Source organism: Labrus mixtus, chromosome 10 (assembly GCF_963584025.1).
Source record: "Labrus mixtus chromosome 10, fLabMix1.1, whole genome shotgun sequence".
NCBI lineage: Eukaryota > Metazoa > Chordata > Actinopteri > Labriformes > Labridae > Labrus > Labrus mixtus.
In genome coordinates, this window is record NC_083621.1 from 7554339 (window position 1) to 7577175 (window position 22837).

The 22837-nt window shown below is 43.1% G+C and overlaps 2 protein-coding genes across 2 annotated transcripts in view; both read right to left on the reverse strand.

Moving 5' to 3' along the window:
* The window catches only part of LOC132981790 (cytochrome b-c1 complex subunit 8), a 372615-nt gene that overhangs the window by 301805 nt on the left and 47973 nt on the right, over window positions 1-22837 (reverse strand). The window lies entirely within an intron of this gene.
* Window positions 11410-15659, reverse strand: egr1 (early growth response 1). The gene is made up of 2 exons (XM_061047853.1): window positions 14942-15659; window positions 11410-14015 (listed from the first exon to the last, which is right to left on the reverse strand). The coding sequence occupies exons 1-2, from the start codon at window positions 15150-15152 to the stop codon at window positions 12694-12696; spliced, it is 1533 nt and encodes a 510-aa protein (XP_060903836.1). The 5' UTR covers window positions 15153-15659; the 3' UTR covers window positions 11410-12693.

Genomic DNA, 22837 nt, shown 5'->3' on the forward strand with positions numbered 1-22837 from the left:
GGCTGCAGAGGTGGTGGTGGTGGTGGTGGGACGCCTGTCGGGCTGGGCTGGGCCTCCTCTCTGGTTTCAGTTGCAGTGCTCTCTCTCCCTCACTGCTTTTGTCTCTGCTTCCCCATGCTGTGCAGACTGCTGCTAGAGGCCCATTGCTGTATGGACACTTCACAGGGCAGCGTTCATTGTCTACACTAATGACATACAATACACCGCTGTGTAGTCCGTCAATTCACAGAGCACATGTTGCCCTGTTAACATAATGATGCATGTAGTGTATAGAACATGGGGAAGTGGAGACAGCATGTGGATTTTGTCTGTGGATAACTGTGAGTCATCTCGTCTTTGACACATTTACTTGAACTTCGATACAAACAGTCATGGTTCCAAGTGACTTAATTGATCCTCTAACCTGCTTCTAGCACCATCATCAGGTCAAATCTTTTGGCTGATGGTGAAAATGTTGTGAATAAATTCATTAGTCAGTACCTCAGTAAAAAAAAATGGTGGACTCGTTCCTACTTTTTGGTTGGTGAGCTATGGTGTTGCATGCATTTTTGGAAAATACATTCATGAAGCAGACAGTTAGATTGAGCTGGAGAGCTGCCTGAAAGAGCCAGACTAGGGTAAAGAAAAGCACACATGTCATTCTAAAATCTCCACTGGATCTGTGTCTAACTTGCAAGCCACAACACACACAGTCTTCTCCTCCACTTCAGCTCGCTGATCGGTTGCACCAAGAGAAAATCCACAGGGCAAAAGTTTGCATGCTACAAACTGACATAAGCTCGCTCAGCAGCAGCACATTAATTGTTTCGCTAATGTAACAGTCGCGTCACTTAGATGGTGCTGTGGCCTTCACATCTGTCTGTCTGACCATATCGTATAGGCTTTAGTGCAATCCCCCCCCCCCTTTTACCAGCCTGACTCAATACTGACAACAAGATTTTCTATTAGATTTCTTATTCGTAAAAGGAAAGCTTACTTCCTTTTTTGTTTTATGCAAAGATTTGCTTTGTTTTGTTTGTGCTTCTCTCAGACGTTCTGCATTAATGATGAAGTTGACCTGTTTGCTCTATTCCCCGCTTTGGCATTTTGAAGCTGTGAAAATGGGAGCCAAAAAATCTAACTAATACACCATTAATAGCTAAAACCTTGTTGGTATCTCATGCTTCAGTGCTTATTGATCGACCATCTGTGCATTTGTGTTGAGAATAAACTTAAACAGACGGACGGACAGACAAATGCTCCAATTTGACATAAATCTGTAAAGTGACAATTCCTGCACCTGCATTCTCTTAATACCACACACACACACACACACACACACACACACACACACACACACACACACACACACACACACACACACACACACAGAAGCTAGTATGGAACAATTGGGGATTTCATTAGAACATTTTTACTTATTAACTTATTAACTAGTTAAAACTGACAGCACCTAAAACATTCAGTAATCCATAAATTTGACGTTACTGTAGATTGGCCAAAATCAAGTGTACTCTTGCAAATATGTAACATAAACTTCAAATTAAAGCTCCTGATGTTGCTGCAAGTTTTGCCAAATATAGACAGGTCTCATCAATTGGAGGATCATTTGTATTTATTGTTGAAATAGTTTTAAGTAAGGAGTACGACAGGTAGGCATAGATGCTGTCTTACTAGGAAAGATCAATATTCTTACTGGTGTACATTTAAAATGTTATAGTCTTTCCCATTTTTGCTGTGCACGAGTTTGGTTTGAAAATAAATAAAGGCCTGTCTGGTAATGAAGCCTGTCCCAAATAAAGGTTGGGTAATTTCATAGACTGAATTAAATGCAAGCCCCATGCTACTATTTGAAGTTTTAGGGTGTTTATATTTATATGTATGAATGCAAAGACTCCTTCCAGCTCTCCTCACCAGCGACACCTCTCCTGCCTGCAAGTAAAAAATGAAAAAGCTTACAGCACCTGATATTCCAAAGCAGGCTTAGGTTGGTATGGCTGTCAGCAACAGATGTGTGGACAAAAGAACTTTAGGGTTCATTTTTTTAAGTTTTAACATAAAAAACATGTTATTTGAACAATTACACCGCTTGAGCTATTCATTTGTATTTTTTTTTTCTCAGCAGTTATATAGATTCCAAACACCCTAAGCGCCTCTCTCTAAAGTCATATAGGGGGTCAAGGGCAGTATTTTGAAGTCAAATCACCCAGCGTTTCACGGTACAGACTCTCTACAGGCTGAATTGCCACACATCCTGAATTCAATTTTACAGTAATAAACAGTTGTAAAAAAATGCAGAGCACACAATACCACCAAAGAAATGTACACAGTACACACAATTAACATTATCCTTTGTTACATGGCTGCTGGCTTGCCAAACTACTCACACCAATACCATCTCACATACCCCTATCAGTACAACTCCTTCCACACACACACACACACACACACACACACACACACACACACACACACACCGTACGTATACGCTGGAAAATCAGCAGACTGGGAAGAATACATGAAATGCAGCCAGAGAGGATGGAAACTAGACAGGCAACAGGGTGTTAAGTACAGAGACACAAACATTCACAATTTTAAAAAAGCACACACAAACACACACACACACACACACACACACACACACACACGTGTACACACTCACATACTCGGACATCCTGGCACACACATATTCAAGTTTTTTTTCTGTGTTTATGTCTCTCTGGAGGATTTCCTCATAATTCACAGTCAAGGATAGAAATTGATATTGCTAGTAAGTAAAAGTATTTTTTTAAGAAATCTTACTCAAGAAGAGTTCATGTAACTCATTCTGAATAAAACTGACTTTTGGTATTGGAAATACCTTAAGGCTACAAAGACTTACAGATTAATACAATTGAGCCATAATGTTGCCAAACAAACCCTAAATCACTTCTCTATGGACTGTCTCTTTACAGGCATTTTGTAAAACTTATAATCAGTTGTATATTGAACTGCCCTCTTTAGTGTTATTTGATTAAAATATCCAGATTTATTTTTTCATTTAAACAAAAATGACCATGATTAACTAGAAAGAACAACGAAGTACTAGAGTCAGTTGTAGAACAAGAGAATGAAGCATTACTAAAGACATGGCCATGATGTATAAACAATCAAATCTACACAAGTTGCACATTCTTGCACACACAAAACAATGTTGCTTGGCAACACAGCAATGGTTGATGCTCTTATCTATAGATAGAGCTACATCCATCAGTGAGTTTGTTGTTGTACCCACTCAGTGAACAGCATTCTGGTCCTCTTATCAGATCCTTATCGAACTTCTCTGTTCATACATTCTCACAATTCTACAATCCCTCTGTCCCACTATGACCAGTTCAGTAACCAACCCACCCAGTCCCTCTATAAGACAATAATCAGTCCACTCAGTCCCTTTATCCAACCATAACCAGGTTGTCAGACCTATAGTATATTAACCATTGGGGTCCTGATTTGTCTTTGAGATCATTACATCTAACCACTAGCCTTTAAAGTTTTCTAGCTAGGAGAGGCAGATTAAGGTTTGACTCGTGCAGGACTCATCTTATCTAAAGCTGAAATGGGGGCGTCAGTTTGGCTCATTGGTTAAATTGAGGTCCAATGAACAAAAGCCAACCCTGGATTCAAATCCCTGTCTCTCTCATCCCTGTTTTCGACTCTATCCACTGTCCAGTCCTCTCAGCGAAGGCTCGAAAAAGCCCCCAAAATGTCTAAAACATAAACTAACACAACACCCCTAATGATGTTAGGTTTGAATAGCTGAGCATTTATTTAAATAAAAAGCGATAATGTAAGGCACACGTTAATGTAAATCTGCACACACATAAATAGAAGGTGAATGAGGAGTTTCTGGGTTACAACAAAATGAGTAAAAAAAAAACCATTTATTTTACCGCATTTCCCTAAATTTAAGAGAAAGAGAGCCCCTCAAACTCTTTTAGCCCGCTGCTCTGGCTAGAATAACAGAATATGGCTGGGGTCATTACTCACGATGGAGTACTCTATTAAGCAGCAGTACAGAGCTACACACACACGCACACACACGCACACACACACACACACACACACACACACACACACACACACACACACACGTATACCCTGAGGTCTGGGGTGGTATGTGGATGTGTGTGCCTGTGTTGGGTCAAATGTGCTGGCTCGCTGTGTGTGAATTTTACTAAACTGCAGGGATACTTCTGAGCTGTAAAAACACACACGCACACACACACACGCACACAGACACACACACACACACACGCACACACGCACACACACACACGCGCACACACACACAGTTCCGTGCACTCCTTGTAATCTAGCGCCATTACCGGCGGCTTCACGTACATTAGAGGATGAAAATGATGAAGGGCGGGAGAAGATTGGGCCGCTGAAGGGGTAATTTCACTGAGGGGGCATCTGAGGTATTTATAGCCAAACGATTGAAGCGATGAAAGCATACAGGGTTCATGATCTGATCACAGATGTATCCTAATGGAAACAGAATAGCAATGATACAGTAATGTTCAGTTCACACTAGGCTGAAGGTTTGAGTCAACTGTATAGAAAACTTTGACTGTCTCACCTTGTCAAAGTATTTCAGCTCCCAGCCCAAATTTCCCCAGGTTAAAGTTCTGGTCAAGCCTCATGACTTCACTTTTGCAGTAATAACCTGTCAACTGTTTCACATTAGGAAGCGTAAAAGCCTACATACACACTTGACAGAGCTGACAGATGCTGACATGCCACTGCATGCAGTCACAGGCCCTAAATGAGGAGCTAACGGTGTGGATGTGACAGAGATGTGGCTGTGCTGCCTCGCCTCGCACGCACTCACTATTAACTAGCTGTTAGGGAGGCAGACAAGGAAAGACAGAAGGAGTGCGAAAGGAAAGGAGGAGGATGGACTGCTTGGATTTATGTCAATAAAAAAAAGTTATAAATTACCTTCAATATGAGGACGAGTTCAACAGACGTACTTCTTTTCTTGCTGATGGATAAATAAGAAGTTTTATACCACTTTAAAGTCTGCCTGGTAAATATGAAGAGCATGATATAGGAAAGCATGCCCTTTTTTTGAAGGTTATGAAGATGTTGTCGTGATTGCCCTGCACCTTTGAAGTGCTCTTCCTTAAGTAGTATCAATCTCCTCTTCTTCTCATCTAACAGTAAGCAATAGAAAAACACTCTCGCACTAAAAGTTGAACTAAACGTTGGCAGACCCTTAAGAATGATTTCCCCCTGACAATATTTGACAAAAAAAAGAAAAACAAGCGTGTCTATGATGCAAGCTGTTCATACAACGTGCCCGTGCCGATGGACGACAGAAGCGCCCAGCAGGTGTCCTGGTCTCTTGCACCCTCCTGCTCCCCAGACGCAGCACACTGATGACATCAGTTGGTGTAAAAGTGCCCATTAGTTCCACCTCATCATTGGGGGACAAATATAGCAGCTCAAGGCTTTCATCAGACGTGGAGGACAGCTGTAGTGAGGGGGCGGGAAAGGAAACCTGGCCAGATGATGATACACCTACACCGTATCCCTCCTCTTCCTCCTCCTCCCTAATTCTCATGTCATATTCTCCCTGGTGATCAAGCTGTCACCCCTGAGACTGATAACACCTTATGGTTGTGGTGCATAGGCACATGTGAGTGGCACACACATAAATGTATCTGTGATTATACTATAAATACACACACACACACCTGTTTTGCTCATTCTCAATCCAATGCACACATTTGCTATTTTTCTTCATCATGTGATTATGTTTTTAAATGAAGATCAGCAGCACCCACATGACAAGCTCCTGTGATACCTGCTACTGTATTGTGAAAGCAGAGCAGCAACAGCACACAGTCGCATTGTCAGTGTAAGTCAAAACTACAAAGCAGTGAGACAAAGGAGATCTCTTTCCTCCGCTGGTAGTCCTGATTCTATTCTCCGGCCCTCCACCAATGATATTGTTTTTCTCAATTCAGTTGTGTGACTAAAGCTGCCTATCCGTGGCAGATTACATTATTTATCATCTACGCATACCAACAGGTATTACCTAATAAGTGGGTTAGGGATTATCTTTGGCAAAATACACAGGGCTGGATTAGGTTGTGGTCAGTGCTGATGTTCTGTGGAAAAGCAGAGCAGATGTGTGTGTGCGTGTGTGTGGGTGTGTGCATGTGTGTGTCTCGGAACAGGTGGCCACCATGTAGGATCAAACACCTGGCCTCCGCCTTTTGAATGACAGGTGGTGCAGTCACTGTAGGGCACATCTGGAGGGTAGGGGTGGAGGCGGGTTACACAGATTGTGTTTTAAGTCTCTGTTTCTCCGCTTTTGATGTTTCAGAGTTAGACACGTGCAAGGGGGCCCTGATCTGTAACTGCAGGTGGATAGTTGGTTTTGTTTGAACTTTATTAATCTAATTTCATTAAGTAGTTCACACTCAAGAACAGTGCCATGCATGGCTCATCACGATTTAATCTAAACACTCACTCAGAGCCAGAGCTAACTAGGGGTTTAGACTTTAGAGCAAGGATACTTCAACATGTAGACTGCAGGAGCTGGCGTTCAAACTGACGATCTTCCGAGTTGTGATCTGCCCGCTATTCTAATGAGCCACAGCCGCTTCTTCTTCTTCTTCTAAAAGGAGATGTAGTTTGGGGTTAAAATATGACATTTTATATTCAGGTAAACTCTCTTAGATCTTTGAGCTTTAAAAAAAAAAAAAAGACGTAACCGGCCAAAACGATAATGTTCAAAAATCATGAATAGATTGTGTTTATGATATACACAATGTTACAATTGTGATATTTTTCTTTCAGTTTGACACACCTGTATTCACTCGACACTGACAGCCTGTTTTTTTTTTAAACCCAAGTCAGTGTTAAATGTTCAAAGAGACAGATTGCGACTGTTCAAGGGTCTGAATAAGACAATCTATTAATAATTGTTTTTCTACAAAATGACACTGTTCTCACCTACTATTTCCCAGAATAGAGAAACAAATTACACAAGCCTTCCATGTATACATTTCCATTTATTATTTTGTTTGTGATGTTGTTATTTAGGACTTGTTGCTGTTCACAATGCCAACAAAACCCCTCTAATTAGCTGTAGGAAGCCATCTGCTGCAGAACATTCAACCCTCTGATACAAACAGACAAGTCTCCGAGAGCCATGACTGCATTTATTTACTCAGCCTGCGAGACAACACTCAGGGATCGCACACTACAGTCAAAAAAGAAAACAACTCAAGCCCACTTACTATCCTTAACACATAAAGACTTATGAGGGCCTGTTTGCATTTCAGAGCCACCCAGGTGCCTTTTTTTGAAGCTGTAGTGTACTTGATGCTGAGTTGAAGAGGTGTCATATTTGGAGGTACTTAAGCATGCACGGTTTTGTTGTCTGTTCAAAGCCATGTACTTCAAACAAGCATGGCTTATTAAGTAGAGCTAAAGTTGCCAGGACACCTGTAGATTATTGTGGAAGCGATACGTCAAAAAACTCCTTTGTGTGCCGCAAATAATTTCAAAGCTGCTTGTGAGCGTTGCTGCTGTTACATCTCGTGTGTTTTTGAAACAGCTAAAACACATTCAAAAGTTCCACACATCTTAACCCAGAAATATGAAACAAATGTGTGGCTTCTTGATTATCAAAGATTTGCCTGCGTGTCCTGATGTGCAAGACAGAGCATCTGTTGCAGGTCTATCTGTGTACAGCACTAGGAGATAATGAATGTTAATGGACTGCTCGTTTTGGCCACATTTATCGTAGCTGCACTTTTGTGTCCGACATTTGTTTCACTCTGTGATACGCCGAGTACGTTTCCTGAACACTGATTCTTTTAAATGGTGCAATCTACCTGAAATGTAACCATGAGGAGTCTGGAAATCAAGCAGTTTAAATATAACCTACTTATCCCAGAAGACTCAACAGGTGTCGAGTGCAAGAGGCAGAAAAGGTAGAAAGCACCTGACGACTGTATCACCCATCCCTATTGGCAGTGAGATAAAAAAAACAAAAAAAAAAAGAACGATCCCAGTGAGGCAAAGCGGGGCTCTGAACACAAGATCAATGGAGCATATTTAAAAGACATTAGAGAGCAGTCCTCCTGTCACATCCCTGTGATCAAGTACAAGAATGGAGCCTTCCAGCATACAGTACGATGTCTCTATGAAGGAGAATCTCCAGTGTCTTTCCTCCTGTGCTTCATCTCCATGTGGAAACAGAAGACGGCTGACAGTGTGTGTGCTCTGCCAGGCTTTGGGTCGTCCCTCATGATATCGGTCACTCCCCAATGGCCCAGGAGATGTCAAGGGTCGAGGGCAGAGGAGAAGGGATAGCTGCCGGCCCCGGAGCCGCTCATTCACTCTCTAACTTGCTCACATTAAAGAGGTCTCTAATCACTGCGGGGACTTGGCCAATGATGTGCTTATCAAACGGCATATTTCAAAAAGGCATCTTAAAAGGCCTGAGGGCGAAGAGGCAATAAGAGCACATTTGTATGTGGATGAAAGGGAAAAGTGTAGACAGACCTTGCATCAGAATACAGAGGGGGGAGATCATTAGCATCTCCTGCAAAATATGTACTAGAGGGTGAACGAGGTAGAGACGGAGAGGGAGAGAGGAAGTAGTGGGACGGGGTTTGGAGGGTGGATAGGGAGTGAGAGAGAATGGTTCTATTCGCCATTCGTCCTTTTTTGTTTTACACAGTTCCCAAAAAGAATAAGAGAACAAATACATTTTAGAACAAAGCCAGGGCTCTTGAAGTGGAAGCCCGCTGGGTAGCGTGAGGTGGCTCCATTGTGGGTTACAACAGAGTGAAGCCACGACGCAACTGCACCCCCGACTCCTCCTGCGCTCCTTTCCCACCTCCCTCAACGCGGGAGCTTTGATAAGTGGAGACGAGTCTCGAATCAGAGTAGAAGGAAGGGTTGGACAACACAATTCAATGGTTCTGTGATGAATCATGTCTGTGTGTCTTTGGTTATGGACTGTGACATTGCTGGTCGAAATATTGTCTCAGGCTGAGAGAAGCACAGTCTGTGGTTTTCACATTGAGTAAAAGAGTTTCTTAAATTTAGGAATAAGTTGTGATCCAAAAGCTGCTTATTTTTTGTTGATCTGCAGCCAGGGACCAAAATATTGTCGCAAACAATGACAGGAAGCAACAGATTTCAGGATTTTTTTCACTCGAGGAGGTCTGAGGTTTGTCGTAAAAAAAAAGAGCTAAATGTGCCTCTGAGAGGAAAGCATCACTATTTACAATTCAAGATCAGTTAACTCATACATGGAGCACTGCAGCCTCGAAATACTAAAGGTAATGCAACCTGTCATGCAATCTGGTCCTTTGCATTAAAACAAGAGATTAATCCAAAGATCCAGCTCATCTAGCAGCGCTGCCTGTCTCGCTCTTCTCAGCCATAATGTGGCAAAACACACCATAATGTAGCCTGATCCTGTACATAAGAAACATGCTGTCACACTATAACCTATGTACTTGTACTCACAACATCTTTGCGTCTTCATGTTGTGTTACACAGGACGTTACCTAAACTCTATCTTTTAAAGAGGACATTTAGGGCTATGCAAAACTGGAACAAACTACTGCTATATTTTCCTGAGATCACAAATTTGATCAGTTTAAGAGGGAAAATTAAGAACGACAATTGTTTGGAGAAAAAAAATATTGGCTCCATCCGACATTTTGCATTTGAAATGAGATAAATGCTAAATTAAGAATGTTAAAGCTGTGAAGTACTGCTATTACTAACCATAATGGTTGCACGATGAATGCCAAAGAGCTGTTGTTGGTTATTTTGACCTAGTTTCTATTTCTTATTTTTTAGTTTTTTGAAGATTGACTATTGCACGATGCTTGCATTTGTTTTCTTGTTTTGTTTGGTGTAGACGCCAGAGAGATTATAGTAATAATCAAACAGCGAATCAACTGTAAAGACCATATAGTGTTGATTAATGTCTGATTCACTCAAATATATCCTCTAAGAGTACGCACTACTTTATCGTAAATTGTAGCCATGAAGTAGATTTAATTCAAGAAATTTGACAATTTTTACATTTTGCATTGGACTTTTCACTTAAGTGGACAAATACAAATACAAATTTAAGTGGTGTCCAGGTAGATCTCTTTTATGGCAAACCCAGAGTTTTAAAAAAGGTCACACGGAGCGTAAAAACGGCTGCTATCACGGCAGATTTCACTCAATTACACATCACATGCAGACACACAGCAGGAAACAACTGCATTAGCCAGTCTATAGTGACTTTGTATATCATGCAAATATGCCTGCATACATGTGCACGCACACAAACACTGATACACACACAACTCATCAGACCTAATTTAGAAAGTCAATTTGGGATCAGGAGACCAATTATCTTAATTATTTTCCTTTTCCCTCCATCTCCCTCTTCTTTGTGTTTTCCCTTGTTCTATTTTAGCTGTGTTTGCATATGTGAGTATTTTGGTGTATGCATTTCACAACATAAAATTACTCCAAAGCTGCAAGAGAAAACAACTTAGGATTGTTCTTGTCTACATAGGTTTAAGAAACCAAAGCTGTTTTATTTTCATTCTCAAACATGAAGAAAGAATTCCTTGCCCACGGACCAGTGGTGGATGAATAATGACCGTGCGACGAGGCTCTTATTATATTCTGCTTGGAAAACCAAAAGAAACAGCGGTTATACCTTTAGGGCCAGTTCTATTCAGCTACACCCGTGCAACAATTCAGTCTAACCTACACAGATTCTGCCCAATTGTGTGCTTCCCTGCGAGGTGACAGCTTCTCGCCGACCACATTTGCGGAAAAGAAGGTAATTATCATGTGATGGATTTCACCTGCTCTCTGTTAAAATAACCCTGCGCATGTCTAAGCACAGTTTTAAAATATCTCTCTCCAACAGATCATTCCTCTAACAGCACACAGAAGAGGAAAAAAGTCGATTTATATATATATTTCAATTTTGCCTCAAGATCAATTTGCTGGAAGTCTGTGTACTCATCAGTTAGGGCCAGTGTATATCATAAAATCTGAAATGAAATGGAAATTAAGATTAGCTTAATATCTTCCAAGAGCGTGTTGGATCTAGATAAGAATTTCCATCTTCAGTGTTTATAGGCATGGGAGTCACGCATATGTGTTATCTTTAATATAAGATTCAATTGGAGAGCAGCGATTTAAACAGAGGCTTTCCATAAGTTTATACTCTCTTCAAATGAAGGGGTAGCTCTCTGCGATGTGACCTGCATAAGGGGTGTATGTAAAGAAAAAAACTGTGAGGCATAATGTAAGGACGAAATCTCTTCATGAAATGGTTGTGGGATAAAAAAGCACCACAATTAAGAATGAAAACAAATGTACTTATATATTCATATTTTTATTCATATTTCATTTCTGGGAGGATATCTTGTACACCAAATATCCCATTGGCAGTTAAGCGCATTCAATGTGTTTAGAAGCCAGAAACAGTCACTTGTTTTAACAAACACAAATACAAAATAAAGATAACCACAAAATAATGAACTGCATGTATATAACATACAAAAGAATCCCATGCCTACTCAGTAGGTAACTTCAACATTCCAGCTCTTGAAGATGTGGATATTTACACTTCTGTTTTACAAAAATATACTATAGAATTTTTCTCCTTTTTTGCTTACATTCGAATTAAATGAAGCGGTGCCCCCACAGCTCGTCCCCTTTTTCCTCCCTCTGAGTTCGACTTACATTCTGTAACAAAAATATTCCCTCAACCCTTAAGGCGAGATGCAGTGCATCCTCTCTTTCTTGCGCGCAGCCGAGTCACAACACCAGCAAGGCTTCACAAAAGGCACCAAATAACAGGAGTGTTTTGTCTTGTTTCGTTTTTTTTTTTTCTACGTTTTTTTCCTTCTCTCTATTTTTCCATACAACCGAGCGATATGTCACATGTGAGCGAGAGAGAAAGAGATAGTACCAGTGGATGATATTTACAAACATAAAATAACATCACTCTTACTCATGCTTGAATACTTAAGTGCTTTTTTTCCAAACAATGTCAAAATGTATCACAGCATCATCACTACATAATAGAGAAAGTATGTATAAAATATGGCCCTGCTCACTTCAAATAATACAATGCAAATATGCAAATCATTTTTCACATCAATGGTACCAAAGAATGATAAAAAACGAAACATGGCACATGTACAATATACATATATGATAGCTTATGTATATCATTCAATGTCTTTTGCACTGTGTGAGAGCCTGCAAGGGCGGACGTGCTTTAGCACCACGACTGCTGCCGATCTGTTTGTCCCTTTGTCTTTGTGTACCTAATAGCAGAGAACTGTCAGTGCACATTTCTTCTCTCTATCTGTTGAGTTCCTTATGCATTTGAAGTGCTGTATTTGTTTTACAGAGACAGAAATAAAAATCCCTTTTTCTCTTCTATTGTCTTTGCCCAGTCCTTGACATGCGTCTCTTTCTCACTTTCAGATGAATCTGGAGATTCACCTAACACTGCACAGGGAGCAGGCAGAAAAGTGCTTTTTGGAGGGGAAAACAAAGTCTTTTGATGCTGATTTATTTCCCCTCAAAGAACCTTTAGGAAGGAGAGGTGTGGGGAGACTGAAGAAAGTTTTTTTTCTTTGCTCTCTCTTAGCAAATCTCGATTGTCCTTGGGGAGAGGGTGGTCTGCATGTCTGATAGAGGGGTGGGGATGGGGGAGCTGTAGATGTTGGAGGAGACAGAGGAGGAGAAGGGGGAGGCGACATGGGACTGAAAGGTGCTGGACATGGACACTGATGGGTAGGTGGTGGCCACGGAAGGAGACGGATAGGAAGTGTGGACGGGAGAGGAGTAGCAGGAAGTGACAGGAGAGGGGTAAGAGGACACAGGAGAGGGGTAAGAAGTGATGGGTGACGGGTAGCTGGAGGCGGGTGAAGCAGCTGATACGGATGCTGCTGTTACTGCCACCGCTCCCGCTTTCTCTGCTTTCTTGTCCTTCTGCCGGAGATGGATCTTTGTGTGCCTCTTCCTCTCGTCACTGCGGGCAAACTTGCGTCCACAGATCTCACAGGCGAATGGCTTCTCACCTGTGTGAGTGCGGATGTGTGTTGTCAAGTGGTCGCTGCGGCTGAAGTTGCGCATGCAGATCCGGCACTGGAAGGGTTTCTGGCCAGTGTGGATGCGGATGTGACGGGTCAGCTCATCAGAGCGTGAGAAGCGGCGGTCACAGGTCTCAACCGGGCAGGCGTAGGGCCTCTCATGAGGAGGGGTCTTACTAGGCCTGGTAGGGTACTTGCGCATGCGGCTGGGCTTGATCAATTGGGACTGATAGACCCCCTTTATGTCCTGGGAACCAGTCTGTGTGGCAAAGGCCTTGATGGTGGACAGAGGGGTGAGGGAGGGCTGACTGGACTGACTCTGGAAGGGTTTCTGGTCTGGGGAGACCAGGCTGATCTCACCCTGCTGCTGAGGGAACAGGTAGTCTGGGATCATGGGCACAGGGAAGCTGGTGCTGCACGTCTTGCTGTTGGGGTAGGCGGGAGGAGGGTACTGCACCGCTCCAGCTGAGCCAGGGAAGGCCTGGCCCTGGTCTGGGAAGATGTCAGAGTTGTGGCTGGAGTAGGTGGGGGCAGCTGAATAGATGGGGTTTGGCTCGCTGTGGTGGATGGAGGAACTGAGACTGGAGCTCTGAGAGGAGGAGGAGGTAGAAGAAGTGGAGGAGGAAGGGATAGATGAGGAGGAGGACGAGGTGGTCTGTGAGGCCGCTGAGGAAGAGCTGGAGCTGGGGGCAATGTTCCCCATCAGACCTGTGAACAGGCCCAGGATGGGCTCGGCCCAGAGGCTGTTGCTGCAGGTAGTTGCAGGCTCCAGGGTGAAGCGGCCTGTGTAGGAGATGGGGGGCAGCCTCTGGGTGGAGTAGGTCTGCTCTGTGACTTGCTTCTCACAGTTGAAGGGGATATCAGGTAACGTATCTGCAGAGAGCACAGAGAGAGAGAGAGAGAGACATTAATCAGACTGTCAATATTCAGAGAGGGGAAGAGGGGGGGGGGGATCCTGACAGCGCAGTGGACAGTGTGTCGCCCCTCTCTTCTGTGACGGACCTATCAGGTGCCCACGCAGGGAACCCGCCACCCTAAACACCTTACACAAACACTCCAACAGTGTTCACCCCTTAAACCTTAAACTGCCTCTTGCACACCTCAACAAGAGTTGCAGTGAAAGCTTTCCATACTCTCATTTACCTCCGCTCACACTCTATCTTTCTTTCAATCTGTCTGTCTTGCACACGCACCCACGCACACACACACACACACACACACACACACACACACTCTCACGCGCATTCTTGAAGCCCATCACAGAGCCTGAGGCAATTGATTACCAAAACTGCAGTTCAGCTGGTTTTAGGAATGCAATTTGAATTGAGCTGTAGGAGTGTCTAGAGGCATGCGGTGACGGAGCAGTGTTTGAGTCCTCTGAGATCCAACAGGATTAAGAGCCATCAATAAATTAGTATTAAGTCCAATTTTTTTTTAACTGCCTCTTTTTACTCATTGGTATTTTTGTCAGTATATTTAGTATCCACTCAGCTTAAATTTAAAGTTCTCCTTTGTCAACACAATGTACTTTAAAATATGACATTTCTCACCACAAGCCCAGTGAATATAAACTAATAATGATTTAGAAATACAACATTTTAACTTAAATGTCAGTTTAAGTAATATGAGAATTTATTAATGTGAGTTAATCATACACATCAAAGCATTAATAATATTTTAAGCTGTATAGCTATTTATTTCTTCTAACTCTTTTCTTAGTTTGATGGGGCTCTGCAAATCTCATCTCATGTTTCGTTTATTTTTGCATGCAGCAAAGAGAACCAAAAATCTGCTCTTACCTCCAGCAAGGTGGTCATACTGATCTCCTGGCTCTCCTGAGCCGAAGCCTGCACCTTCGGGCGCCGAGGCAGTCAGGAAGGGGGTCCCTGCAGAGCTGAGCATCATCACCTCCTCCAGCTTGGGGTAGTTATCCATTGGGGAGTGAGGGAAGCTCAGGGGCTCTGAGATCTGCAGGGTTGGGAGAATCATCTCGGTCTTGGCTGCAGCCATCCTCTGCTGGTGCTGTGGCCACAGGGCTGAGGCTGCGCTGGAAGCTGCTGAGGACAACAGAGAGGCTGGGTGCACTCTGGAGGAGCGTAGCTTCACAGGTGGAGGAAATCACTTAGCTCAGCTCAGGGAGCGCTGCTGCACACTTCTGCTGATGCTGAGAAGATGCTCCGTCTCTTCTGTTCTCCAGCTGTCCTCTTGTTTTTTCTCTTTCAGAGATGAGTAAAGATCCACTTGTCTTTTCAGAAAAATCAAAAGTGTCATTTATACTCATTCCCTAAGATTCATCACAATTAATCAGCAGATTAATCTTGATTTTTTTAAACCTATATATTAAATAATTTATCCAATCAGGTTTTGACCTTCTTGGATGAATGTTGTTTTGAAATTGCTTTTTTGTTTGTTGTGATGTTTCTCGGAAAGGGACTTCTATGTGTTTGTCTATCTATCTCTGCTCTACAGTTGCTCTTGTGGGCTCTCAGGGCTCTCTCTGTGCTGAGAGGTTTCCCCGCTCCTTTTATACCCTCTTGCCGTGACGTAGATGTCCATATTAGGAACGGAGGAAGCCCATATTTAGTCACTGCAGTGGAGAACACATGACGCTGGCCTGGGGGAAAGCAGAGAGGAGAGACTTTATATTAAGCTCTCGCAGTAAATTGCAGAGACAACGGCGCTCTTCCTCTGTCCTGAATCGACGTGTCTTCATAGCAGAACAGCTTCTTCAGACAACAGCATAATTCTTTCTCTCTCCCTGCCGTCCCGTAGATTTGATTTGGATTTCCCATCTGTGCAGCAGGCAGCGCTGCTGCCGGAAAGCTCGGCTCCGCCGTGCCTTATAAGGTCGTGACTACATAAGGACCTATTCCGGTGGGTTTCCATTTCCCTGTCCTTATTTGGAACTTCCTGAGGCAGCGCTGATCGCTGCTTGGCAGTGAATGAGAGGCTGGAGTGCAAATCATGTCCTGCTCTCACAATAACTAATGTCAGCAGCAGAATCCTGCTTCCCTGCTATAAAACACAGCTGTAGCTCAACTCTAACACTGCGCTGTGTGGAACAATATGTGCATCAGAAAAATGTTGTCAGTGTGCGAGCATAAGACGGTGTGTTTAAGCACTAAATAAGAACGAAACATGTTTAAGTCACAAATGAAACAAGTCCGCGTATTTACGACACACATCGTCTACAGTCTAATCAAAGGAAAAATAACAATTGACTTTGTTTAACAGTGACTTAAAGCTTTCTTTTTTAAATGTTTAACCTATTTTCCATCCGTGTTATATTGACTACACCTTCATATAAGCTATTAAAAGGCCTAATAGACTGTAAAAAGGAGTGAGCAGAAGGCTATTAAACTATAATACAATAAAGACAGGTGTATTGATTATGATGAATAATAAGCCTAAACCTAATATTGTTTAATATTAAATAAAAGTGATAGTCTGTTAAAGCTACAAACTTATAACTAAGACTGCACAAACTGCTGGCTGGTAGCAAACTTCCTCTAAATTAACTTTGCATCTCTCTCGGCTGTGTCATTGATTAATGAGAGGTGATAGGCGCGGATGCTGACGAGGTGCGGGGCGATGCGTCTAATTGAGGGGTGTCCCCGGCTCGATATTCGGGGAATCTCTCTGCCACTCAGCGGCCTAATGGGCCGCATTAACAACACTGCGCGCAGCTGCCAGGACGCCTGCGGGATGCCGATGTTCCCCCGGCTGCTCCAGCCTCGGGTAGGCGCGCCAGCAACGCTCGGTGGATGCTGACGGGAAATCAATGCGTTTCCCTTGCTGCTGACTGGATCTATATGCGAGCAACCTCATTGGGAAACATCGTGGGCAGGACACCGAGGTGGCCCGAGAGAGGATGAAAGAGTGAGAGAGAAAAAGAGGTGGTGCAGGTAAGACTTCAAAAATCATTTGATGAAGACTTAATATAGGCCTACTGTTTCATAACTCTTAAATCATATCCATCTTCCCTTCATCTACAGGTGTAAGTGACTCCTGCGAGATACTATAGATAGATAGATAGATAGATAAACTCAGAAGGTTTTTGGTCTCATACTCTCCCAGGCATTTCCCATTCAGCCTCTGGCAAATCTCTGTTTACCCCCATTAGACTGATAGCAACATTCTGTCATTTATTATGGATGATCTGGAGCACAGACTACTTCACAAAATCCAAATAAGCCTGAAGTAGAAAGCACAGATTGAGAATGTGTAATGCTGTTTATTCATGCAGTCAGTTATGTATAAATGATCAGATCTAATCACTTTTGGAGGTACTAAAATACAGTGGTGCTGTATTTGAGGAGGAAGACGGGGCTCCCACTGCAAACATTCAATGAGATGCCACTCTTCTGCGGGTATTTTAGACGGGATAAAGAAGAAGAAAAGACCATGTGGTGGTGAGTTACTCTAAAGGACTGTGGTGAAGTTGTTGTGTCAAATCTAAACTCCTGTCTGCGTCCCTCGCTGCTGTCATGCATCACTTACCAAGGTCGATAAATCTGTGGCAAAGCAAAGAAGAAAGAGCAGAGAGAGAGCAGATGAGAGAGCTCATCATCTGATGACAAAGTAATAAAATCAGGTTAGGGAAACTGTCAGAAAAGTAATAAAGTAATAAAGATGATAAACAGTTCACAGCGGCTGTTTGGGCCTCCCCTCACTCGGATGCGTGGAGGGGGTGGAAGCAGATGCTGTAAGGGCAGGGGAAGGAGAATTAGTCTGTGTGTTTGTGCATGATGTGAGCTCTGTTACATGTGTGTTTGTAAGTGTGTTTGTGTGTGTTTGGGTCAGCCGGTTCAGTCTCCTTAGTGTGTTTTCCCCTGCTGCCCACACAAAACCAGAGGAGTCCTCGCCTGATGAAACTCCAACGCTCTGCAGCAGGAGAGAAATAAAGGCTCTCCCTTTACCTACGCAGCCATAATGCCCCCCTTCACACACACACACACACACACACGCACACACACACACACACACACTAAGGAAGCAATGCTTGATATTGAATCATGCCCTAATTTGCCACATTGAAAAGACAAAGAAGTAGGTAGGGAAGCCAAAAATGAGAGAGGAGGTGGAAATGAAGAAGAGAGGAGGTGGAGTTGGAACACAAAAATAAAGACAGAGGGGAGAGAGAGAGAGGAGAAATAGAGTTGTGTTACTGTAGATATCAGGGAGATGGAGGCCGGATGAGAAAAAAAAAGAGATGGAGAAGGTGGGAAGGCAGGGTGAGGGCGATAGAAAAACAGAAAATAGAGAGACCAAAAGAGAATCCTCACACCTACATACTGTACGTGGGAGCAAATACCGAGCTCTGTGCTGTCATTTGTCAGCAGCCACGGCAGGCAGGGAGACAGCAAAGACTGACAGAGAGTGAGACAGGCAGTCAGACACGCCTGCTCTTCTGTCACACCTCCTCACCTACCGGGCCTCCCACCATGACCAGTGGTGCAATCCCTCTGCATTAGCATACAGGTGTGTACAGCTTTATGTGCGCCCATGATGGGCGGACCTAGATTAGAGGATGGATATTTACAGTTACTAAAGCCTGCGTGTTGCATAAGAGAGAGAGAGAGAGAGAGAGATGATTTTGGAGCACAGATGAAGCTTTGTATGCTTTTTTGGCAAGTGGGATGAAAGTGGTGGACTGTACAATGATGTAAAAAAATGTGTTTTAGCTGTGATATCTTTGGGGGTCTGTAAAGCACACAAAGTTGATAATTAAATGGGAGAAGAGTGGAAGCCTGATGGTCTTGGGCAGAGTGACAGGCTGAATATTAGCCCCACAGCCATAAAGAGATATGGAGAGAAGCAGAGAACATGATAGGAGCATATTTTATAAATGTCATTTTTTTTCTCCCAGCTCTTAAAGCGACGCCTGTGGGAGTGTGCGGCCTGACCTTTTTACATGCAGAGCAAGATGCGCTTCGTAAAGGCGAACTGGCGTTAGGAGGATCAGATCTGTCGGAAACGTCGAGGAAGCCGGCAGAGTGAAAGGAGTCGTGGAAAAATCTGTGGACTAATTGACGTGCATGAAAAGCCAAATGGATCAAATGGGATTCATGAAACAACCATGGATGAAGACATCCAGCGCCGTCTGTCTGTTTAAATACTCGACACCTCCACTCAGAGTTCCAGCCATCATAAACCTTGGCTCACTTAGTGAAATCTTATCCTTTACATTACAACACAAAAGATTACAGAGCACCACCTGTTGCTGCAGCGAAGCAGCCAGACATTTTTTCAGGAATGAGGGATTCGAGTTAGCAGCTTATGATTATACTGTGGTTGAGATTATAAGTTTTATTTTACTCTGGGAGATGATCTAGTGAAGCTTTGGGCTCTGGTAATGTTTGAAAAACAATCTGTGACACTCTTCAGTTGCTGCAGGCGTCTCCCCCCTCAGGCTATGGTGTAAGTGTATCGCACAGAAACAGGCCTCAGCATCGAATAGCCACCCTATCTGCTCATCTGCCTGTTGTTGCCTCCTCAGGGTGGTAGGTGACAGAGACACAATTACCCAACATGTCTCCCGCCGGAGGACGTGTGACTCACTGAGCCCCTGGCCTGTTTGTTTGATTCTCGACAAAAGATCTGACCTCTGACCTTTCAGCTCCCGATGAGTCATCGATGCGCTGAAAAGAAGGGGCTTCCCCAAACCACGCAGCAGTCACAGTGCAGCAACTGGTAACATTTAAAGGTTGCCACAAAACACTTTTCTGTTTGTCTGAGTGGTGTAGACCAGAATCTGTGGGCGGCAGGACCCCAGCGTGTTGACAGAACTGATGTATAATAGGTCATATCTGCGGGTGACTTCTTCTGTGTTAAAGGATTTATTATTTCTGTGATTGTGGCCTCAGACGCTGATGCACTATCTTAGCAGAAAAAAATAAAGATTATGACAAACGTTGCTACAAAAAATAGCTGTTCGGAGGTACCATTGAATTTTTCCCGCCCTGATATGTAAAGTTTGATAGAAAGAAAAATGTTCATTGTGAGATGTAGTCATGTTGCATTATTGTCTAAACTGTGCCTTACATAAAGCCAGTTTCTCCTTTCTGTCAGTGTTGGAAGGTGATGACCTTTTTTTTTTTTTAAACTGTTCTTGTAAGGAATCTTCATTTTATGATTTTGGAGGCCCCTGTTGCCAAAATGGTATGTCTTATCCTTTTGCTGAGCCTCCTGTCTCGGACACCTTCCAGTGAAGTATTCTGAACATTTTTTGGAGGGGGGGGGGGCTTTTTATTCCTTTATTTAAAACACAGGACAGTGGATAGTGTCAGACATCGGAGAGAGAGAGAGAGAGAGCGCTGGGAATGACATGCGTGAAAAGGAGCCACAGGTCGGATTCAAAGCTGGGCCACTCGCTTCAAGCACTGCAGCCTCTGTGCATTGGGGATGTACAAATCCACTTAGCCACCTGCCCCCCACCAGCGTAGTGTACTGTTAAAAAAAATCTCTTTCTACCTCCTTTTAACTATCTAACATGTCAGTTAGTGTAGAAATTTTGAAAACAAAATGCGCTTCACCCAGCATGCGTTGTAAACCGATTCTTCTGACACTGACCCAGTAGCAGCGGTAGCAAGCATTATAATAACCGTACAGAAATAGTAAATGTTCTTCTTGATGGCCTCTTTGCCTTTGAAGGTCTTAAGGAGACATCAGCATTAATTTCAGTATTTTTCATTACCAGTTCAAAACTCCACACAGTATTCAATTCAAGCTTCAGCTACATTTCTTCATTTATTTCCATTTTATACTACCTCCCCATTAGCATTTCTGAGAGGAGTAACCATACCTTTTTAATAGTTTTTAATCCTGCTATTGGTGTTACTGTTAAGTTGATTTTAAATAAAATACCAAAATGAATAATGCGAGTAGCAGAACTTAAGAAATCTCGTCATCACATTAACCTTGAGAACCTTTAAGTCGGGAACCAATGAACTACAAAACTGAACACAAAAGTAGTTAAAACAAGCGCAACTACAATCACAGCAACCAAAAAATTAAGCTCATGTTCAAGTATGCACAAAATTATCAATTTAGTTGTATAATATTAACTAATGATATCGCTAGATTGTATTTTGTATGGCAGTCATATGACTTTGGGATAAAGTTATTTTACTGAAATAAAAGAATGTCATTTTGCTTCATTCTTTTTATGGAGGAGAGGACAGGGCTAAATGCATTTAAAGCTTCTCCTAAACTGATTGGATGTTGCATATTGCACCACGACAAGGCTTCTTATTGGCTGATGATTGAGCCGACAAAAAATTGCTCCTCACACTGCTGACGTCCTCACATGGACACAGAGACAGACAGGAAGGAGCTTGGGAGGCACACAGATGCTTCAGCATCCAGACTGAGCTGCGTCTGGTTTGTTGTCTTTAGCCAACATGTTTTGGTGTGACTCATGTTGCATACGTACGCAGGGCAGACAGAAAACATCTAGACTCACAGACCTGTTTTTATTCTACTACAGTCTTCAGATTTTTGGTCTGGAATTTAAACTTTGCTTTAGTCCGCAGTCAAATGGAGCTCAGCCAGTCCACATCTGTTTATGTGGACAAGCGTGGGTTTATTATTGCATCAGACAGTCACGCCATCACCCTTGCTCACTCCTTGGACCTTGACATTTATTGAGAGAAGTGTAAGAAAGGCAGAGATGATTTGGTTTTTGTCTTTTTCCTCTCTGGACCAAACGCTATAAATACAAAACCAGAGCTTCTGAAAATTTAGTAAAGTAAAGCTGAAATCACCCGTTCTTTTAAAGGATGACCTGTATAAACCAAGTGTTAAACAAACAGGCAAGTTCTTCACACACACACCCATACACACACACACTCACACAAACCTTTAAGTTGCTCTCCAGAGTTTATTTGAGTTTTGAGTCACATCAGAAGTTGCCAAGACAAATAGTCTCCTTGGGTCCAATGGCCAAAGCTGTTCCCAATAAATTGCTGTGAAGTGAAGATGACAGTCAGAGCGGCACATCTGCTCAGGTGAGAGTTATTTGTTTTGTGGTGTTGGAGCTGAAGAAAAGTGACGGAGCAGAGCATTTGAGAGGCAGAGAGATAAACAGGTGAGGAGAGATATAGAGGAAGTGATGGAGAAGCTGAGGCAGAAAGAGACAGAGAGCGAAAGAGAAAGCGGCTGTCGCTGGGTTGTTGACAGGTGGGCCTCAGGGCAGGTACGACAGGTTGATTCAGGTAAGCCCCTCTACCTCCCCTCCCCCCTCCCCTCTACCCCAGCTAGAGACTGCCGATGTGGGATAGCCTACAGGGGTGAGGAGACAGGTCTCCATCAGAAAGCCCCGCAACCCTTTAACAATCATACGATAATCGTTTAACTCCGAGTGCCAGACGTCAACAGGCATGACGGCTGATGAGGCAGACACAGAAAAACCACAAACAACACTCACACTCCTTGTATGCTTCCAAGGAAAAAAGAAAAAAAAAGAAAGGAAGGAGGGGGGGATGAATAAATGAATAACTGTCAGAAGCATTTGGCTTATGGGACAATGGGTTTTTCAGGAGTTGAGGCTCGGGGGCCAAATGTCACTTTGGGTCACTTGGACTGAAGATTCCCCAGTAGGTTTTTCAAACTCTGCAGATTAAGGCAATAAACATCTTAAAGATACTCTTTGGACACTGTGATAGTGCTTATTTAACAGCTGTCCATGCATATCT